The 21,468-nt window shown below is 51.3% G+C and overlaps 2 protein-coding genes across 9 annotated transcripts in view; both read right to left on the reverse strand.

The window, feature by feature from the left end:
- Positions 1–10,596, reverse strand: part of ATF6 (activating transcription factor 6) — an 82,756-nt gene extending 72,160 nt beyond the window's left edge. For both annotated transcript variants that reach the window (XM_055815085.1, XM_055815084.1), the window contains exons 1-7: positions 10,379–10,596; positions 10,226–10,302; positions 8,353–8,440; positions 7,932–8,026; positions 7,302–7,431; positions 6,852–7,058; positions 4,125–4,345 (exon numbers count right to left, since the gene is read on the reverse strand). In XM_055815085.1, coding sequence (XP_055671060.1) covers positions 4,125–4,345; positions 6,852–7,058; positions 7,302–7,431; positions 7,932–8,026; positions 8,353–8,440; positions 10,226–10,302; positions 10,379–10,448 — 888 coding nt within the window. In that variant the 5' untranslated portion in view covers positions 10,449–10,596. The remainder of the gene's footprint in view (positions 1–4,124; positions 4,346–6,851; positions 7,059–7,301; positions 7,432–7,931; positions 8,027–8,352; positions 8,441–10,225; positions 10,303–10,378) is intronic.
- A 93-nt stretch (positions 10,597–10,689) lies between these two features.
- Positions 10,690–21,127, reverse strand: SELP (selectin P). Of its 7 annotated transcripts, none has more exons than XM_027781902.2 (17): positions 21,020–21,127; positions 19,940–20,030; positions 17,317–17,706; positions 17,111–17,218; positions 16,816–16,998; positions 14,495–14,680; positions 14,170–14,355; positions 13,852–14,037; positions 13,535–13,720; positions 13,215–13,400; positions 12,899–13,084; positions 12,579–12,764; positions 12,207–12,392; positions 11,925–12,047; positions 11,499–11,529; positions 11,251–11,306; positions 10,690–11,031 (listed from the first exon to the last, which is right to left on the reverse strand). In XM_027781902.2, the coding sequence occupies exons 1-16, from the start codon at positions 21,020–21,022 to the stop codon at positions 11,252–11,254; spliced, it is 2,472 nt and encodes an 823-aa protein (XP_027637703.1). In that variant the 5' UTR covers positions 21,023–21,127; the 3' UTR covers positions 10,690–11,031; position 11,251. The 7 variants fall into 7 exon arrangements, with proteins under 7 accessions (XP_027637703.1, XP_013151991.1, XP_055671056.1 ...); XM_013296537.3 differs by lacking the exon at positions 21,020–21,127 and adding an exon at positions 20,574–20,684; XM_055815081.1 differs by lacking the exons at positions 14,495–14,680; positions 21,020–21,127 and adding an exon at positions 20,574–20,684.
- Positions 21,128–21,468: the final 341 nt, after the last annotated feature.

Below are 21,468 nucleotides of genomic sequence, written 5' to 3' on the forward strand. Positions count from 1 at the left end.
TGTACTTAATCCAGTTTCTCTCTCTAGCAGAGAGTGGAGATGGAAAAGATTTTAACATTCTTTCATTAACACTAAGCTTTGTCTTGAATTTGTTAAGTACTACAATACTTAACATAAGAAAACTTCTGCAGACGTATAAAAACTTTGGGGGGGAAAAAAAAAAGAAAGATTCAGGCTAGCCAAGGACCGCAGTGTATAGAACACACCATTCTGGAGCCAGGATCATTTCAACTGAGATGAAATAATAAGGAATGAGTTCATGCAGCAGCTTTGGCTTCAGCTGTGTGATACTCCAAACGAGTAGTTACATTCTTCTTCTTTTTAAGAAGAAGTTTTTCATCAGAAAGTCAAACAGAGAAGACCAAATTGTTTACAGCCATTCTTGTTTGCAGACCTGCTTAGGACTACTCACTACTGGAGAGGTTTTGACTAAGCATCTGGAACCTCTGACAAATCTCCTTACTGCCCTGGAGAAAACATGGGAGTTAAAGCACCAGTGCAGTGTTTGTACACTAAGAGTACATCCTAAGGTACATCTATCGTTGTTTCAGACACCACCAGCTACATTTCAGGCTGCATTTATCTAAACTGTCCTCCTTTACTCAGTGTTCTCCAAATGCTGTCAGCTCTCTCCAGTCCGATTCAAGGTACCCTGCAAAATAACTGCATTTTAGTCTATGCCACACCACTTTCACTTTGACTCATTTCTTAAGCTTGCTTAAATGAAACCCAACTGTTGTGTCCTTGAGTTACTTTGTTTTAATTGAAAATCCCTAAAACAGTTTAAGATCCTTGGTCAACCCTCTAGCACTTGTCTGCCTTTCCTTGGGGAACAAAGTCACACTACCTGATCCTACCTAAATCTGATGCAGGAAATAGAGCTCTGTGTGTGAAACAGTGCAACAATGCTTGAACCTGGAAGCAGTATGGCACTAAGCATTACATAGCTGGCTTGGCATCAAGATAAACATGCCCTTTGCATTTTGGTAATCAGAAGAGAGAGAGGAACATTATAATATATAAAGTCAGACTGCTTGACCAACATTGCTTTACACAAGTGCTGAACAAAGACTCAACGTAGCAAACAACTCTAACTTCTGTTGCAGTCTCCCTCTTTGTAGGTTGTATTGTATCAATTTACCACTCAAGATAGTAACTTCTGGTTCCCAGGAAACACCTACCATAACGGGAAAACGTCAGCATTAAAATCAAACATTAATCAGTGCTGCAACTTCTGTTACCCAGCTTTCAAAACTACACCACCACACACATAAAAAATATGTTGTAAATATTGAGAGGTGAAAGGTTCATTGCAAAATTGCTTCAAACTACCAACTAGATTCGGATTGTCCTCTAACTTCAGAGTCTTTGCAAAGAGTCATACACTTTACAAATAAACACCGCTACCTCAATTCAGTCTTCCAAAGAAAAATCAGTTCTGAGCAAAATTTAATCTCCATTCCAACGCTAACTGTATTTCTAGCACAAGGCACTAAGAATGTCTCCCACGCACTGCAGGTTTTGGTACACACACTGGGAAAGTTAACAGAAAGCTGAAAGTACAAACCATTTCAACTTTACATTGGCTAGATTCCTGCCTCAACTTATGAAAGCTGCTGTTTTCGAAGATGCACCTTAAATGCAGGAACACAAAACCTACGCAAATGTTTTTTCTGTTCTTATGAAAGACCTGGGTTTTCTTGTTTCTAACTCAACAGAACACAACTTGACTAACGAGTTTATTTCATATGAAAATTACCTGAAGTACAGCACATAAAACAGGATTCTTTAATAGAAATGTTGAAGTAATTTTGCATACATAAGTGTGAACTAATTTTTTCTAAATTTTCAATACTTTTTTATCAACAGAACTGGAAGGCAAAATTAAATCTTTTCTTGCTACAGAGTGGAAACATGAGAAAAGGGCCCTATAAGGACACACCTAAACTGGATTCCCGCACACACCTACTGTTTATGTCCTCATATCACTCCACAGCAACAGGAAAGGCAATCTGCTTATTTGATTAAGAGCCTCCTTCCTTCATCTGGAAGAGTGGCTTGCTTAGGCAGCATTTCTTTTGTCCAATTTCCTAGTGGGAAGTTCTTCACCAGTTTCCTAGCGAAGAGTGACGGCACTGAAAGCCTAGCACTTCCCCAGGGCTGGCAAGCTGTGTAAACACGCGCCATCAGGACACGCACAATGTACGGCCTCACAGCGTACAGCTTGCTGTCAGCCGATCTCAGCCTAAGCCACTGGAAGGGCTGAGTGTTAAGCTAACAGTTTATCCCTCCTAAACCCAAAAGAAAGTCCTGCAGTGTTTCTTTTTATCCTGCAACATCTGCTTAGATTACCAAACAATAAAACTTGTTACAGAGCTCAAATGACAGCTACATCTGTGCAGCTCTGTGCACCACATATGGCATCTAAGGCGGTCTCAAGATCTTTTAACCCCACTGGCACCAGCTGTATCCTGAAACATTTGTTCTTTTTCAAAGTGCTATGACACAGTATGTGCTGATGAGCAGTTGCAACTGTTTTTTTCATGTTTCAATAAGCACAGGTAAGATACGCAGCATTTAGGCTGATACCAAGTCTAAAAACTGCCTCCCTAAAACAGCTTCAGGTCGAAATATCCACACAACCATCATTCAAAACAAACAGCTATTCATTACCACAGCTACATGTTTGACTACTGACTGTCAACAGATGCGTATATGAAGTGTGCTGACAATTAGGCGGTTTTGTCAATTAAACCTTATATTCAGACAATGGCAAGGTGCCATGCTAGTCCTGATTACAGGGAGTCACAAACCTAGTGACTGCTGACAGGTCTCCTCAGTTTGGCTTTGTACAGCAGGCAACTATCATTTAAAAATGCAGTGCTCTTAACTGGTCTAACAGACCTTTGTCAGCTTCTTGAAAATTCAAGATTGGGTTTACAATGCAGTCTGAGTGCTGAATTATTTGTAGCAAATAATTTTTCATTTAAAAATGCAGCCCACACACAAACATGAATAGTGAGGAAAACTTAACATCAAGCATGAGTGGCAATTCCCAGACACTAGGAAACCGTACAACAACATCCCTCCAAAGAAGCCAGAAGACACATGCCTTTGCGAAGCAGTGCCCTGCACTGCTAATAAGCAGGTGACTACACGGCAAAATTTCATGTGAATGAATACCAGTGTTTTCTCCCTCACACTGAGGGATGCAACAGGACCTTCAGCTTATGACAGCAGCACTTGGAACACCACACTGGAGAACAACACCCTGAGAGTTTAAAAGCCACAAACAAGAAGCTTCTGTATTCTTCCCAACCATGCCTTCTTTCGGACAACAGAATGCAACAAAGCAGCTCCAGACTACTAGGAACTAAATCAAGTTAACACCCAGCTTCCTAGCTAGTTAAGATGTCAAAGCTAAAGGAGGAAAAAAACCCTGCACATCTCGAAAGTTATTTCTCTTTACTGCTTACTGTGAACTACCGTGGAAAAACATATCTATTTGCGCAGTGACTGTCGAGAGCTTACCCCTTTTCTACTCATTCAGCATATGATCAAAAGGAAGCCTGAAGAGATCAGGATCATATGAAACTCGGTATCTGAAGTTTCTAAAAATCATTAATAAATCTGGGAAGATAAACAGCATGGAAGAATCAGGCCTACTGCTGACACTTCAATTCATCTACTTCCAAAGCAGTGCTTTTATTACACGGATTAGAAAAATGGTTTAGCACTAATCAAAAAGCAGACATATCAAACCTTCACGTATGCAAGAGAGCTCCAGTCACTGCGAGTCTACAGTTGAGAAGACAAACAAAGGGGGGGGAAAATTTTTTTAAAAAAAAAAACAAACGTATCAGCACTGTCTTCTGCCACAGTGCTTGCACACCTGGTCTGCAACTCCAGGCAGGCCAGCAGATATCAACCTGTTCCTCCCCACTCCTTGCCAAGCTGCCAAACTCCGTTTACTGTTAGAAATCCTATTAGACAAGACCAACTGCAGCTCTGTCCTCCTGAAGACTCTAAAGCGACGTGGTTCTCCCATCATATCCCAGACGCAGATAACTGAAAACTCTTTCTGAGCTTCAGTTATTAGCTATCATCACACAGCCAGAACTTACATCCAGCCCCATTGCTGGTGTGGTGCTTTGAAGCAGGGGCTTAGTCGCTGGTATTTTGCCGCTTGTTGAGCCATTCGCAGCAGCTGCAGGCAACGCATTCACTGTATGACTGTGAAGTGGCGTGGTCCCTCCAGGGACGGCAATGACTGGCTGGGAGGCAGGAAGCACCCCAGAAGCCTGGAGCTGTACCATAGTGGGCTGGGGGAGCACCACCAATTGACCTAGAACACAAGAACAAACAGGAGTGCTCAGTGTATAGCATGAAATGGATTTGTACATGACCAGTTTGTAGGGCAATACTGAGGTAGGACATAGAAAGCTTTTGCTTCCTCTCCTGCCCTGCACAATATATCTCAAGTTCAATTCTACAGCACTAGTATATTCCACAGGATAGGAATAAAAAAACCCAACCCAAAACCCTCAAAAGTTTGCAGGGGTCTTAATCCACCCTGTAAGCCAAAACCACACATATTAAAGGGATCCAATAAATCAAGCTCACTCCCAAAAGCTCTTCAAAGTCAATAAAAGTCAACACTTGTTAGAAACATTACTCATTTCAGTATTGCTAACACTTGATGTGCTTTGGGCAACTTCCTCAAAGAACTTAACCGGTCTACCTCAATCCTCATCCTCCTCCTCCCTTTTGTCCGTCCCTTCTTTATTGCTGTATTCTGTGTGGTAAGTTTTCCACTGAACTGACTCATACTATACAAACCAATTCAGAAACAGCATAGAGAAAGAAGATGAAAAAGAAAGAGCAATGCCAGTTACACTTTCAAAACGTAAGTTAAAGCCTCAATTCATACCAAGACAAGACCAATTTCTTTTTGAAAAATGTCTCGTGTAAGAAATTTTATGCACAAGCTGAACAGAGCTTAAAAAAAGGCAAGCAGGAAAAATGAGGTAATTTTGACAGTCTGAAATGGAATTAAAAACAATCACTTCCAAGAAATTTCAGTCCAACAACGACATTTAACTTAAGCAGGTGCTTGAGTTGTCTGAAAACACATGAACATCTCTCCAATCCTTTGTAACAGGATGACCTCACCACCTTTCAGAAACAGCATGTTCCAGCTGAGCATTCCAACCAAAATGCACGGCAATGTATTACAGCATCTACCCAACCTTCTGGAAAGTGACAAATGAAGTAACTTACCTAGCGCCAAGATCTTTTATGTATGAGGTGTAAGATTAGATCTCCTTTTTTTGCAGACATAATCTTGAAGTTAGTACAACCCTATTTAAGAACCTCAAATGGTGAGTTTGAGATTTTGACAATTGTTTTTAATGCATAAAGATCACGCTTCCTTCTTTAAGCTTTTATGAAAAGGACCGTAAAAGTATCATTCCTCATGCTCCTTTGAGGATAATGGCATATTTCAAACTGGTAGCTCCAACTCATCATGTGCAGGAGATTTTGATGAACTAAAAAAAAAATCCTTATGGTTCTTGTTATGGAAGCAGCACAACAGAATTTTTAAACACACTATCAGATAAAGTAAATACATGGCATGGAAACACTTTCCCAGAAGTGTTTTCTCTATAGTGCCTCACAAAAATTACTCTCCTGACTTTTCTTCAGGGAAAAAGAGAAGTTGATCTTCACAGTATTTCACTATACTTATATCCAAAAAATCTATATTGCCAACATTCCTTATTCCAGATGGTATTTTATCAGCTGGAACATCAGAAGGAGTAAAAATTAGGTCATGCTGACTGTGCTGACCTGTGTTTTAAGCGGTCTAACAATCTTAGGCATGTTGTAACAAGTGTCAGTGCCTCCAGATATGGCTTAACGCCTGATGGAAGAGCAATTAGTAATGGAGACAAGTATTTCACTATTGCAATAATTTCTAGATACATGCCATTAAGTATTTGTCTCATTTTCCTTCCATGCCTCCACGTCTGAGTCAACGGCAAGAGGCTGCAGCCATCAGCTGGTGAAAACGAGCAACTGCATCTGACTATTTCAGCAATGCAAGTAACGTCCCTACTGCCTTAGCTGAAGAGCAAAACAATGCTTTGGATTCAGAAGCGAAGGCTCAAGCTACTTCAAGTATCTGTTACAGGCCAACAGGAGGAAAGAATAATTATCAGTGGACTGGAAATCACTTGCCTCTTGTTAACATCAGCTTGCAGCTATAAGCAACTTTTCTGACCTCTGACATGCCTCTCTGTGCAGATTTCACAACACCCTATTTAATGTTGTTTAGCCAGATAAAAAGCCATAAACTCATATTTCCACCATCCTGTGGCAGATTGTCACATGGGGAAAAAAACACTTTTATCACTCCTCCCAAGTTTTCAAGTTTCATTCAATCCATCCTAACTGATCCTGCTGGATCTTCCTTTGGTTGTCATAGAGTAGCACCATTATCACCTTACGCATCACTTGCCATCACAAGTAGATCAGAGCTAAGGGTTCCCAGACATCCTTCCAAATCAACAGTTTTATCCCCACAACTGCCAGTGCTCAGCATAGTCTCTTCTGCTTTACTGTCTTCCAGTAAATAATGCCCAGGTGAGTGTTGCTTCCCTTATAATTATATGAGAGAGGAATAAAACCATCTTCTCAGCCTAAAGCTTTTTCGACAAAGCATGTAGAACCCCTCTTTTCTCCTACCCCTCCCCATTTCACCTGCAAAACCTAACTTCATTCTAGTGACCATCCCAAACAGGTGCGGTGTTTACCCCTGAGACCTGGCTCAGTCAAAACAGTTCATCTACCTTTAGGAGGTGCTGGCTGGATGTTAACAACTGGCTGATGCTTTGGCAGTGGCACAAGTGTGGGAAGAGTCTGAATAATGATGGTTTTAGCTGGTATGCCAATGTTAGCCTGAGCCTCAGGTACAGCTGGCAAAAGCGGTTTGGGTTGTATCAAAGGCCTGGACGCTGCCTGACCACACCTCTTCAGGGTCTTCGCAGAATTATTTGCTAGGAAAGGAAAAAGAGTCAGAGTTGGACCAGAGGATATAAAATGAAGAATTCGGGTAGTAATAACATGGCTTTTGGTATGGGTTTTTTTTACCCATCTATAGCATTTGTTAAGAACAGACACATCTGATTACAAATTCAAATCAGCAATGACAGGATATACTAATGTCTGTTAGTTAAACTTTCATATGCGAGACAGTATGCATATTTTCTATGGAATCACAGTAACTCGGTCTCTCATACCAGACCGAGGAGTGATGCTGACAGCAGGCTTCTTCCCTCCATCTCCTTCGGGGGATGCAGGGCTTCTGCAACTCTTGCTGTAGAGAGAGATGGGAGACATCTGGGAACTACAGCTGAAGTCCACATCATCCTGCAGGCAGAAAGTACATGAAATTAATGCTTCAGAAACACAGAAAAGTGCCTACCAGCAGTTCAGATTATAACTGCCTCTCATCACATCTGTGTTGCTGCTGCAGCAAACAGGAGAAAGGTTTTGTTTTGCAGTTTTATTTTGGTCAACGCTCAGAATCACTGAAAACCAAACAAGTACTTCTCCCTATCAGCAGAGCAATGGGAAGCAGAGGCCAGCAACTGCTAGGTTCAGAAGCCTTTAGAAGGCATTTTGTTTGGCAACCAGGCTAATAAACACAGCTGAGGAAACAGAACTGAACATGCTCTTTTTAGACTGGATCACAGCGGGAGAAGAAAGAAAACATCACTGAAGGGAAGTTGGTTTTCAAGGGTTGGAAAAATAAGCTGTTTCCTCTTATGCCATGAAGTTGGTCAGAGAAGTAAACCACTGGGCTTTCTGTTTGTCACAACAGCAGTCACTCAGAGCCAGCTATCTGTTACACGGAGGTTTCTGCGTACAGGCACATTCTGCACTGGAGAGTCCACAGATGACGGAGAAGGGACCGAACAATTTGAAGCGGCTGGTGACAAGGGTTCTGTCTTCACACTTGAATCTGCAAGAGACAGATAATGAAATTTTACTGTACAAAGTTTTGTTAATGGGAGATCAGTAAAGGATACACTGCCCTACACCAGCTATTTAATTCCTGAAGCAAGACATAGCAGAAAACATAGTGAGACTAAATGGCTCAGCTTGTAAGGCAGCCCTCGCCAGCTGCACCCATCCTACAGAAACACATCATGACTTCTCATCACAGAGCTAAATGCTGTAAGGCATCAAATAGTTTCATTAAGTTACCACCATCCTTAAGTTGTGGCAACTCAACCAGGTGTGGTGGGGAGGAATAGTCCTGCCTGCAAAATGCAGAAGGTTAATTACCTGTATAAGCATGGCTCGTAATATTCCAAAGGTCTGAGTCCCAAGACATCAAATCCAAATCAAAATGAAAGTTATAGAGATCATTTTCCTGAAACGACAGTTCAGAAAAAGAAACAATACAAAAAGACAGTATACACTGAAGCCACCAGCCATTATGTTCACATTCTTACAGCTCTGGAAAACAAAACCAACACAATGATCACTTCAGTTGCCTTAAGACACACAAGAGATAAATGCCCTTAAGGGAGCAATTCTCAACTGGAATACACAAGACAAGGCTTCTTTTAAAGCTTAGACCTGTAGGAAAGGAGCATGTCAGTTTAAGAGCATCACTAATTATTACCCTGTTATCAGTAATTTGTAAAAAGAAAGTTCTAAGTCCAGTCATTGAACCACCTTATATAAAGCACAAGTTTTAGCAACTTGTTGCCATCTTCTCCCTCATCTGCACCAAAAGATTTACTTAATGCCCTTCCATCATCACATCTCAAAGCACTTTATAAACAAAAGCAGCACCAGGGGCAGTTTACCAGCAGGAAAAGAGACACAAGGACTGATTTGCTCAAGATCTGATGAACAATATGGATTAGGTCTCCCTATACTTGCATAAAGTGATGTCATCATCTTCTAAAGCCTGAGGCACCAGTTTCCTTTTCCAGCAGGGGAAGACAGGAAAAAAACCCAAACACACCAACAAAACTGAAAAAAAAAATCCAAGAAAAAAAGCCCCTAAAATCACTTCACACATTTTATTGACTGTATGACCTTTACAGCAATGTTGAGGGGTTTTTTGATCCATTTTTCCTGTTGATGCATCTGTAAGTCTCAGCTCCCTACTCAAATGTGGCATTTTATGAGCACTTGGCATGAAAAATATAGATATCACATACCTGACTTATACAAATATACAGCAAATATTTTCTTGCTAAAAACTATCCTGCAAACATACCTTTCCTGACATTCTCAACTTGCCTTATAAAGAGAGGCTCAGAAAGTCTGCAGAGTGCACAGATATTAGTACTTGCAAGCTAGGATGAAGAGAAAGCACATCAGAGTGCATTTATAGGAAGAATGACCAAAACCCACTGCCCGAGCTCTGTAGTAAGAGCCTCCACGCAGGTAACTAATGCTGACTTGCTGGCAAGCAATACCCTCCCCTTGTACAGCCAAGCAGTTCCCACATTTTCTCCAGCGCCTGGTTCCACAACACCTGTAGGAATACGCTCAGTACCTGGGGTTTATGTTGGACAACCGAAGGGCTGTGCTGGAGGTGGGTTACGACACGGTGAGCAGAGAGAAGGCAAGGGGAAGAACGCACAGCAGAGAATCCAGGAGGCAATTGTCTCAGGACAGAAAGAGCAGTACGTGCAACCATTGAAAAGCAAGGGGATCAACGCATAAGGTTGCAAGCAAAAATTTTAGGGGAAAATCCTACAATAGACACGAAAAGAAACCACCTTATAGGCAAAGTGATAAAGCACAGCGGTGGTGGGTGCAGCGGTAACATATTGTCTGCTTCTCATGCAACGAAGCCCCCCTCCCCCCCCAGCACTGCCTTCAGGGGGCTTTCCCTTCCCGGGGCCACCGACAGCACAGCTACCCCTGCGCTCACCACCTCAAACTTTCACCTTGAACTTTCCCCTTTAGACTCGGCGCCCGAATCCCTTTCGACGTCGACAATTTATTAAGCGACTGGCAGCTCTGCCCCTCGGCAGCTAAGGCGGGGCGGGCGGGTGAAGGCCGCGAAGCCGCCGGCCGGGGGGCGGCTCCGCCGTGAAGCCACAGCGCCGCTCCTCGGGGGTCCCCCGCCGGCACCCCAGCCCCCGGGGCGGGGCACGGAGCCCGGCCTCCCGCCGTGCTCCCCGGTACTCACGTCGGGCTCGTCCCTCGGGGCCCGCCGCGGCTCCGCGGCGCCCAGCAGCTCGCTCAGCTCCTCACCCAGCACGGCCTCTGCGGAAGAGACAGCGGCCTCAGCGCCGGCCCGACCGGGGCGCTCCCCACCGCCCGGCCCCGGCCCCCCGCTCACCCCAGTCCAGGCTGGTCCCCGGGCCCGACAGCAGCCCCGCCGGCTCCCACTCGGCCTCCGCCGCCGCCATCGCTTCCGCCTTCCTCCCGAAACACACGTCTCCTTCCGGGCCCCGCCCCGCCCCGCTACGGCGGCCGCCGGCGGACACAGCGCGGGGCGCGGCCTCCTGCGCCGCCCTCACCCCCGGGCCCCCCCGCGCGTCCCCCGGCCCACGGAGGCCCTCAGGAGGGCCGCCCGCCCGCCGCTCATCCCCGGGCCCTCAAGGGGGCCGCCCACCCCTCGCCCGCCCCCCAGCTCACAGAGGCGGCTCGTTACACACAGGCGTTTATTCCGGCCCCGCTGACACAAGCCCGTCGCCACAAGCGCGAGTGGGGGGAGCCGCGGGGTGAGGCCCGCGGGCAGGAGGCCGCTCCCTGCGGGGAAGGGCCGGGGTGGGCGCCCCGCGGGCCCGGGCGGGTCCTCCGAGGGCTTCGTGCGTGGGTGGGTGCTGCGGGGAGGCGGCGCCGCTCCTCGGGGGCCGGGGCGCACCTGCGGTCTCCGCTGGCAGCGGCGGCCCGGGCTCTGGCGGGGGCACGCAGCCCCCCGGGCCCGGGCAGTAACTCCCGCCGGGTCTGCGGCACCGGCGGTCGCGGTGGGGTTTGGTCACGGCCAGGCTGCAAGCACAGGAGAGCCGTCACCTCCTTCGGTGCAGTACAAAGCAGCGGGACCCCCCCTTCCCCTCCCAAGGGGTGTCCCCACCTGGGAGCACCCCAGCCAGGAGAGCAGCTGCTCAGGTGAATTTTCCACGGGTGCCTGCCAAGCAGGCGCAGGGGGGAACGCTGCCAGCATGCCGTGAGAGGGCAAGGTGCTGCGAGCATCTCACCAGCGCTCACCTTACAGGTTGGCATCGTACGCTGCATTGGTGAAGATGCCCGGTGATCCGAGGTCACTGGAAGGCAAGCACAAGGGTGTCAGCCGTGCGGGAGAGTGCAGGGTGTGAAGGGCAGGGGTTGGCTCAGCCCTGAAGATGCTCCCACTTATAAAAGCAGCCTCACCCAGGCAGGTCTGGGTGGCAGCGGGGTGACCGCAGGGCTGTGATGGGCACGGGCAGAGCCACCCTCCCGCAGAGCACAGCTCTCACCTGGTGGGGTTCAGGAGCTTCTTCTTCTCATCTGGTAACAGTGTCAAAACATCCATGGGGACAGAGCAGATAGAAAAGAAATAACCAGATTTGATTAGGGAAGGGTGTGGGAAGCCCCAGCAGCGGCATCTGAAATTGAACCATTTGGCAAGCATGGGATGGAGGGGGGAGTGGGGGCTGAAGCATTTGCCTTCTTCCCCTTTGCAATGAAGGTGTTTTTCTGGCTCTCCAAACCTGGCTGCCGACCCTTTGAGCTGGCCGAACTGCCAAGGACCCCCGCAACTCACAGCAAAGGAGACATGTGGACTGAGGCAATCACATTGTTAAACTCTTCTGTTCATCCCACCCTTCTCTGGGACTCCGTAACCACCTTGCCTGAGAGCCCCTGGCCAAAGCGACGGTGTGCTGTGGGAGGTGTTTCTGTACCTCTGTCGCTGAGCCGCTTGGCAAGGAGGGCAATGAGCATCCCAGAGAGCACAATGCCGGCTACTGCCAGAGCTGTGCCACTGCTGTAAGCCAAGACTTCCTTTAAGAAGGTGGCACCGTCCTCTGAAACAGATCCACAGACCCACAGGTTAGAAAGCTGTCAGAAGGACGTCACAGCACCCAGGTTTCTGGGGTGCCCCCCTGCCATGTTCACGATGTGCTGCAGGAAGCTAGACACCCCCCCCCCCCCCCGTGCTAGAGGACCAAGCAGTCCCATCATACCTGTGCAGACAGGGGCATGCCTAGTCCAGTTCCCTGTGGCCGCACATCGGAGCACCTCTGCTCCCCTCCGAATAAACCCCTCCTCGCAGGAAAAAGTGCACGTGGAGTTGTATGTGAAGTTCCCATGCGTGTGAGAGCAGCTCAGCTGGCCTCTGCTGGGGGGGTCCAGCACCAGGCAGCTGATGACTGCAGATAAAGCACAGGGGCAGCATCAATTGGACAGGAATGATGGTGGTGGGGTGGGGACATGTGGGCTGGGGAGCCAGGGGATGAGCTGCCACAGACCAGGGGTGTTAAGGGAAAGGGGACACTGGGGAAAGCAATCTGCTGCAACAGAGCACTTCCAGACATGCATGTGATCATGAGATCTACCTTTGCATTGTGCGGTGTCCCCAGTCCATGCCCCTGTGGCTGTGCATTCGCGACTCTCCATCCCTACCAGTGCAAACCCTGCCTGGCAGGAGAAGGCACACGTGGAGCCAAAGACAAAGTCCCCATGGAGGTGGGAGCAGTTCAGCTCTCCATGGTCTGGAGCACTGAGCACCGGGCAGGCAATGGCTGCAGGGACAGAGATACACTTCAAGCAGGAGCTGGGGACTACAAGGCTCAACTGTTGAAATGAGAGGATCAAGACACTGGAGAACACCTCAAGGTCATCCCAAGGCCTGTGACACCTCAAGCAGCAGCTCTACCTTCACAGTGTGGAGGATCCCCAGTCCAGGTCCCTGTGGCCGTGCACTCTCGGCTCTCCAACCCCATCAAGGCAAACCCCGTATGACAGGAGAAGGCACACGTGGAGCCAAAGGCAAAGTCCCCATGGAGGTGGGAGCAGTTCAGCTCTCCGTGGTCTGGAGCACTGAGCACAGGGCAGGTGATGGCTGCAGGGACAGAGATACACTTCAAGAAGGAGCCTGGGGACTACGAGGCTCAACTGTTGCAATGAGAGGACCAAGACACCAGAGAACATGGTCATCCCAAGGCCTGTGACACGCTGAGCAGCAACTCTACCTTTGCATTGTGGGGCAACCCCAGTCCATGTCCCTGTGGCTGTGCACTCTCGGCTCTCCAGCCCCATCAGCGCAAATCCTGCCTGGCAGGAGAAGGCACACGTGGAGCCGAAGGCAAAGTCCCCATGGAGGTGGGAGCAGTTCAGCTCTCCGTGGTCTGGAGCACTGAGCACAGGGCAGGCAATGGCTGCAGGGACAGAGATACACTTCAAGCAGGAGCTGGGGACTACAAGGCTCAACTGTTGAAATGAGAAGATCAAGACACTGGAGAACATGTCAAGGTCATTCCAAGGCCTGTGACACCTCAAGCAGCAGCTCTACCTTCACAGCGTGGGGCATCCCCGGTCCAGGTCCCTGTGGCCGTGCACTCTCGGCTCTCCAACCCCATCAACGCAAACCCCATCTGACAGAAGAAGGCACACATGGAGCCAAAGGCAAAGTCCCCATGGAGGTGGGAGCAGTTCAGCTCTCCGTGGTCTGGAGCACTGAGCACAGGGCAGGTGATGGCTGCAGGGACAGAGATACACTTCAAGAAGGAGCCTGGGGACTACAGGGTTAAAGTGTGGGGACAAGAGGTTGGGGAAAATCCTATTGTCACCCAAAGGGAGCAACACCCTGAGCTCTAGCAGCAGCTCTACCTTCACAGCGTGGGGTATCCCCAGTCCAGGTCCCTGTGGCTGTGCACTCGTGGCTTTCCAGCCCCATCAGTGCAAACCCTGGCCGGCAGGAGAAGGCACACGTGGAGCCAAAGGTGAAGTCCCCATGGAGGTGGGAGCAGTTCAGCTCTCCGTGGTCTGGAGCACTGAGCACTGGGCAGGCAACAGCTGCATGGATAGATATACACTTCAGCAGGAGCCTGGAGACTATGAGGCTCAACTTGCAATGAGAGGATCAAGACACTGGAGAACATCCCAGGGTCAATCCAAGGTCTGGGACACCTCGAGCAGCAACTCTACCTTCACAGCGTGGGGCATCCCCAGTCCAGGTCCCTGTGGCTGTGCATTTGCGGCTCTCTGGCCCCATTAGTGCAAACCCTGCCTGGCAGGAGAAGGCACACGTGGAGCCAAAGGTGAAGTCCCCGTGGAGGTGGGAGCAGCTCAACTCTCCCCAGTCTGGAGCGCTGAGCACAGGGCAGGTGATGGCTGCAGGGCAAAGGGGCACACTTCAAGCAGGAGCTTGGGGACTGGGAGGCTAAACTGCTGGAACCAAGAGGCTGGGGAACATCCTAGTGTCTCCCCAAGGCCAATGACACCCTGATCTCTGCTCTAGAAGCAGCTTTACCTTCACAGCGTGGGGCATCCCCTGTCCAGGTCCCTGTGGCTGTGCACTCTCGGCTCTCTGACCCCATCAGCTCAAACCCCATCTGACAGGAGAAGGAACACGTGGAGCCGAAGGCAAAGTCCCCGTGGAGGTGGGAGCAGTTCAGCTCTCCCCGGTCTGGAGCACTGAGCTCTGGGCAGGTGATGGCTGCAATGGGAGAGCAGGTCTCAGAGACAAGATAGATGAGGTTAAATCTAAGGATTAGGGCTGAATCCTGATCAGGCAAAACCAAACCTCTGGTGATATGTCTCTGATTTGCCTTTCCTACCCAGACAAGTCTCATCTCTTCAAAAACAGTAGTAATGTAGTTGGTGCAATGATTTTTCTGCCATAGGAATGATTTCCTGGTGGTGGAAGTTGCTGCTCTGCCAGAGCCCTGTTCATCCCCTGCACTACCCTGGCGTTGCAGCCCCCAGGATGAAGGACCATGGCTGCTACAGTCCTACTCACCTCCCTCCCTGGATTGGAGCAGAGACCTGCCTCCATTCTTGTCACAGTAGCAGTGGGAAGGACACCCAGGTGGCTTTGGGGCTGTAGGGGATGGGGATGGGATGGCTACAGGGGCTGCGTGCCAGCCCCTCCAGGCTGTGCCTGGGGTGTGCTTCGCTGCATGCCATGGCAGCACCCAACATTTGCTGTGGCGAGCGGCTCTGCCTGCCTGCAGGACCACCGCAGGTTAGTGGCAGGAGCACACCTAACATCACCGGCACCCAGCCCCGGTGAGACAGACCCCATTTCCTACACCTTTCAGGCTGACACCGAAGACTTTCCTTGGCAGACTTTTCCTTTCACAGCTATTTTACAGGCAAGCCTGGTTTCCCACAGAATCCCTGGAGGTGTCTATCGGGGCCCCAAAACCCAGCACTGATGCACCTTCCAGCAGGCAGCCCAGGCTCTACCTTTGCAGCGTGGGGAGGGCATGCTGAGGGCGTGAGGGCTGCAGGCAGACACCCGGCAGCGCGTGCGAGGGCAGGGCAGGCAGCCTTGCCCCTTATAGTGTCTGCAGTAGCATCAGCCTCACTGCAGCAGGAACCTCTGCTTGTTTTTGGAGTAAACCCAACTGGCAACGTTTGCTAATGCAGCTTCGTAATTAGCAAAGGCGGCTGACTGACTCTTCTGATTCATTGCGAAAAAGAAAAATAAATCATACTTACAGCCAGCAGGAAAAAACAGTGAGCTGGGAAAGCAAACCTTTGGGAACTTGGAAAGCCTGGAGCAGGCAGGCTCAGCCCAGCTTGTGTGGGAGGACTTCCACAAAATTGGGAGCCAGCCTCTGACCCTGCCACTGTGGGGGCTGCTGGCCACGGGACAGTCACATCTCCATGCCCGTTCCCCTTAACCACAGAAAGATTTGCTGGTCTCAGCTGCCTAAAGCAAGCCCCGGGCTGGACCACAGGCCCAGCCAGAACAAGCATCATTGGCAGCAGTAACTTCAAGGCAGGATTTTATTTTTTAAATATCTATACAGAGACCCTGCCTGCCCCCGACCCCTCCTGCTGGGACTCCCAACACAGAGGGTCCCCAGCTGTGTCCTGTGTCTGCTCCAGTCCTTGCTTTGTCCCACCCTTGTGCAAGGCTGCAGATGCACCACGCAACAGCACAGGGAAGGTGGAGCAAGGCTCTCGCACGCCCCAAAAAAGCCCAGCACCTCTCTGGGATGCCTGGCACCTGGCTGTGAACCTTTGAGCCGCTGACAGGAAGACTTTCCCTGCAGCATGATGTACCGCAGCTTTCTCTCCTTTGTGGCTTCCTGCCCTGTTTTGTCCCTCCCAGCTTATACCTAAGCTCATCTCAGAGGCCCTTGCTGCCGCTCAAGGCAGCCCAGCCCCGCTGGGATACACCCTTCCCCTGGCCACAACAGCAGCCACCCTTTGATCTTCTCTGAGGATTCCTGAGATGCCAAGCACCTTCCCAAAGTGGATTGGGGTGAGCAGGGGGAGATGGAGATGGTGCCACCAGGATGATGGAGATGCCAAGACACTCTCCTGCCCTCATGCTCAGACCATGCAGGGTGCTGGCACCTGGGTGGGATTCAGGTCAGCAAGCAAGAGCACTGGGACAGCCAGGGCAAGCAGGGGGCTCATCCAGAGCTCACAGCCACTCTGCCCATTGCAGTCTTATCAGGGAACTGCTCCCCATACGGAACACCGGGAGCCGCTTCTGCAAAGGGCTGGGGCACAGCAAGTGCAGCCCATCACTTGCCTGAGCAGTGTTGGGCACACGGGGCTTGACCCCCCCAAAGCATCAATGCTGCATCCCTGAGACCCCCTGGCAGGCCCTACCTGTGCACGTGGGGATGTCTGCTGACCACTTCTGGGAAGGCAGGCACCGCAGCGTGCCAGCCCCTTGCCGCTCAAACCCCTCGTGGCACCCAAACACGCAGGTGGAGTTGTAGCTGAAGTCTCCGTAGGGATGGCTGCAGTTCATGCGTGCTCCCCTGGGCTCAAGCTCAGCACACTGCACAACTGGGAGAGACGTGGCACCGCCAGCCCATTAGGAGCACAACAGAATTGCCCGCTTTGATGCCAGAGCTCAGGCTTTCCAGCATGGATGGAGGGATGGGGATGTTTGCCTCACCAGCCTCGCACTCGGGGCCATAGAAGCCAGGGTAGCACTCGCAATGATAGCTCCCGATGGTCTCCACGCACTCGCCGCGCTGGCTGCATGGAATGGGTGGGCAGGAGGCTGTGCACACAGAGGATGGTCATCAGGAGCCACTGGTCACCCTTCTGAGGTCCCCAGCCCACCTGATCTGGGCCTGTGCCACAGTCCCCCCCGCTCACCCTGGTAGCACAGCGCCTTTTTCCTCCGGTTGCAGGGCTCATCGTTCCACTTGCCCGACTCCCGTGGCCGCTTGATGTAGATCTCCACGCAGTCCTGGTTGGAGCGGCGGTTGTTGGGCTCCCCAGCTGCCCAGTTCTCCGCCTCCTTCGTCAGTGCCTTCTTGGTGCCCACCCAGGTCCAGATGCCGTTCAGCTTGCGGATGCCAATCCAGTAGTAGCGGTTGTGGAAGGGCAGGCTCTCATTGAGGTACTCAATCTCCCGCTTGTTCTGGATTGCCACTAGGTCAGTGAAGAAGGTCTGGCAGTAGTTCCTGGCCTGCTCCCACGTGTAGTCCCCTTGGTCACTGTAGTGGTACTTCCAGGCACCCACCTCCATCCGCATCACCACACCTGCGAGAGAGAGTGAGGTCCAGGGTCGATGCCGGAAAGATGGGAGCCAGGTTGGGGATGGGGTCCCTTGGGACATGAGGGTGGGCTAGGGCTGGCATCAGGGCCAAGAGATGCCAGTGAACAGTTGGGCAAGGGGACAGGAGGAAGGGATAAGAGTGGGCAATAATGGTGCTCTAAGGGTACACAGAGATGTGGGTGGATTGGGCAGGGCAGAGGGGGGACTGCATGGGGGTGAGGAAGGTGGAGGAGACGGGGTGAAGGCTGAGACAGAGGGAAGCATGGAATGGGGTGGGCAGAGCACAGGTGGCAGAAGAGTCCCAAGTGCTGATGCCTCCTCCTGCTCAAGGGGTGAAAGCCCAGCCCCACAGCCCTGCCCCCCTGCCCAGAAAGGTTTCCCAAAGGGGAAGACCCAACATCAAGATGGTTCCTTAAATGTGGTTCCTTCCTTGAGCACAGAAGTGTACCACTTCAATTTTCCTGCTTTATGCTTCTACATGAGAGTTAGCTTAGATCAAGGCAGAGGAACGAGCATGGCCTCACCCCCAAAAGCATCTGTATCCCAAGCTGCTCATCTGAGCCAGAGATGGTCAAAGAGTCTTATAAAATTCAGTGTTGCAAAACAACTGTCTTGCAACACTGAAGTTCACATCCTAGCCATGCCCACCATGCAGGGCAAAGCCAGAGATTAACTGGAACCCACACCCAGAAGTTCTCCTGCTCTTATTTACAGCATTTCTCACCACAACCTGATGCAATCTAAGTGTTTAAGCCACAAAAAAGTCTTCCTCCCTCCTCTCCAGTAGCATGCATCTCCACAACTACAGAAAGTGATATGGGGATTGTATCTCTATCTGCGCAGAAAATTAGATGGGGATCAAAGATCGCTCCAAATAACTGGCCTGGGGTACCCTGCATCTCAGGGGAGCATATCACACTGTGGTCATGCAGGCCAGGGCCTGGGCATTGCAGATTAGATGCAAATCTAGGGCTTCCAAAGTCTAATTAGGGCTCTGGTTTGGTCAGTAGTTATGCAGTTTTCTAAGCAGCGTTCCCATAATTTGTCTGGTTTTCCTTGTGAAAGAGCAAACTATCCACTTCGTTCAAGAAAACTGAGGAAAATGTGGCCTTCAACAGCCATCCTCTTCACCCCTTGGGAGTTTGGAGCTGCAGAACAGAAGCTCAGGGCACCTCCTGGGAGCCTGCCCTGGCCTCAGCTCCCACCACCCACCTTCTGGCCCTCGCTGCCTCCCCAGCACAGCTCAGAGCAGCTGCCCTGCTGCCCTCACACACCCCATCCCTAAAACAAAAAGGACCCAGGGAGCCCATCCTCTATATGCTCTCCTGCCTCTTTCCTCCAGCTCCCCTAGCAACTCGGTAGCACAGCTCATCCTCACTCCTTCCCCTCAGCCTTACATTACCTCTCCCTGCCCCACCTGGAGTTGAACCCCGTGGTGGGTGCTGTTTGCCTACGTGTTGACCCCTTGGCTTCTCTGGCAGCCCCCAAAGTCTCCTGCCCAGGGTGGTGCTCAGCATCCACAGCACTTGGGGTGCCTTTGCATTTTTGTTTTCCCCTCAGAGCTAAATCTCAGCCTCCCCCTGGAACTTCTGCATTTACTTCTGTTCCTTAGCTCAATCACAAAAGGTCCTTTGAAAATAACCCAGCTCACTGCAGGATCCCTAGGGACAAAGCAGGCATCGGCAGGTTTTGCTCTGTACAATGCCAAAATGAAGGAAATATCCTACAGGCAGTAAAACCAAATTAGTTTCTACTCTGATGTCTTTTCCTGATGTTAGTTAGCAGCTTTAACTCTGTGTGGTGCTGCCCCAGGTGTGTTCCCAACCCTTGCACCTGTGGGTCCTGTGGCTGTGGCTGTGCCCAGCTCTGCGGCATGGGCATGGGCAGGGAGCCGAGCTGCTGCCGCCTTTCTCCAGATCACGGTGCAATGCACCAGCTGCCATACTGCATTTGGGGAACCCTGTGGGGACACCACATGTGTCCTGATCCTCCCTGGGGGAGCATGGTCCTGCAATAGGTCTGGCTGGGGGGAGCTGGCCCCAAGAGATGCGGCCCCCTCCCAGCCCAGAAGGAGCCAGTCCTGGGCTAGCAGCTGCAGGGAGTATGACTGATAAGCCCCCAGAATAACATTGCTGTCCTCCTCCAGTTTCCTGGACCTGCAGGCTCCTCGGCAACAGGGTCCCGCTGGGCTTACCACGCCCGCAGCAGGTGGCTTACCCCATGTGATGGCAGCGATGCCCAGGTAGCAGATGCCATGAGAACTCAGAGCCCACGTCCTCCCAGCAGATCGCAGTCCCGCAGCAGTGCCCTGCATGCCAGGGAGGAAGGTGTGAGCATGCATGTTCCACGGGGGCTCACACACCCCACAGTGCACCCACACCGCTGCCGGGTGGTCCTGGTAGCCACAAACGCATGTCGCTTGTGCCAGCTTACATGCAGGCACGCACAATGCTGCCAGCCGGGTACAGCTCTGCTGCAGAAAGGGCCCCTCCGGCGAGGTACTTTTGTGGGGGCTGTGCCTGCAGCACAGCTGGACAGTGAGGGAGGCTGTGCCAGCAGTGCAGTTCACTCCTGGGGAGCCCCCAAGTCCAGGGCATGCCCTGTGCCCCCCACCCCTCCCCACCCACCCAGGGCTGGTATCTGCCTCCATAGCAGTGTGCCTGGCAGTGCTCTGTGCACCTGGCACAGCCTCGCTGCTCGGGGCAGAGTCTCAGGGGCAGCCTGGGTCCGTCCCAAGGGTCCCCAGCAGCGCTGCTGGTTCTTGGCAGCACCTGCCCGCAGCCCTGCTGTCCCGTAACCCCCTTTTCCAGGCAGACCCCAACTCGTGCCCAAGGAGAGGAGTGGGACCTACCATGTCGGTGCTGCAGACGCACCTTGCCCGACTGCCGGCAGCACCAGTGCGTCTGGCTGTCGGCGGGCAGCAGCGCGCACACTTCCTCTAACCACGCACAGCATCGCTCCCTGCCCTTGGCCTCTTCCCCTCCCGCCCCAGCCCCGCTGCCACCCGCATCCTGCCCCGCGTCCCCGCCTCCCCACCGAAGGGCTCTCCCACCCCCAGAGACCCCGCTCCCAGCCCAGAGCCAGAGGGGAACAGCAGGGGCAGCCCTGGCCACAGCCCTGCCGAGGGACCTGCGTGCATCCCCACGCTGCCATGGGCACATGACAGCCACAGGAGCCAACTCGCAACAAGCCAACGAGCCGAGCTTGCCTGAGCCCCCCAGGAGATGGAGAAGGTCCCCCCAGGGGGGTCCAGCCCCAGCCCAAGGTGCCCAGGGCACTGAGACCTCTTTGACCCACCATGTCCACGTTGCAGTGCCTGCACCAGCAATCAGAGGACAGAGGAGGGATGAAGTGTGATGAGTTCCCACAGGGGCTGAGCAGAAGCGTGGCTCGCAGCCTCCTGGCTCCTGTGCCGGATGCTCTCCTCACTTGCAGGCTTTTTGCTCTGGCTATGAATCCTCATATACCAATAAAGTTACACAAGGTATTTTCCTGTCTTTGCCTTCAAATCTGTATGAGAAAGGGCCATGAAAATGCCAGAGGAACTTCCCTGAGTTGTTAATATCCTTTAGGAACTTCCACTGATCCTTCAGGGACATGTCTCATTGTGTCCACCTCCCCTTGGATCATTCTTGAATCATCATAAATTTTCCTTGCCCTGTTCTGCTTCTAAATAAAATTGTCTTGGCCGGGCTTTCTGCAGGAATTGCTCTGCTCACTTCCAGCTAAAGCCAGGCAAGAGCCAT

Source organism: Falco peregrinus, chromosome 10 (assembly GCF_023634155.1).
Source record: "Falco peregrinus isolate bFalPer1 chromosome 10, bFalPer1.pri, whole genome shotgun sequence".
In the NCBI taxonomy this organism is placed as follows: domain Eukaryota; kingdom Metazoa; phylum Chordata; class Aves; order Falconiformes; family Falconidae; genus Falco; species Falco peregrinus.

Bases quoted from the DNA above. Each gene is read 5' to 3' on its own strand.
- SELP (XM_027781902.2), bottom strand. The intron at 14,681-16,815 runs GTAGGGCCTGCC...CTCCCATTGCAG, and splicing joins AGACATCCCCACGTGCACAG to CCATCACCTGCCCAGAGCTC. The intron at 12,393-12,578 runs GTAGATCTCATG...CTTTATCTGCAG, and splicing joins GGACACCGCACAATGCAAAG to TCATCAGCTGCCTGGTGCTG.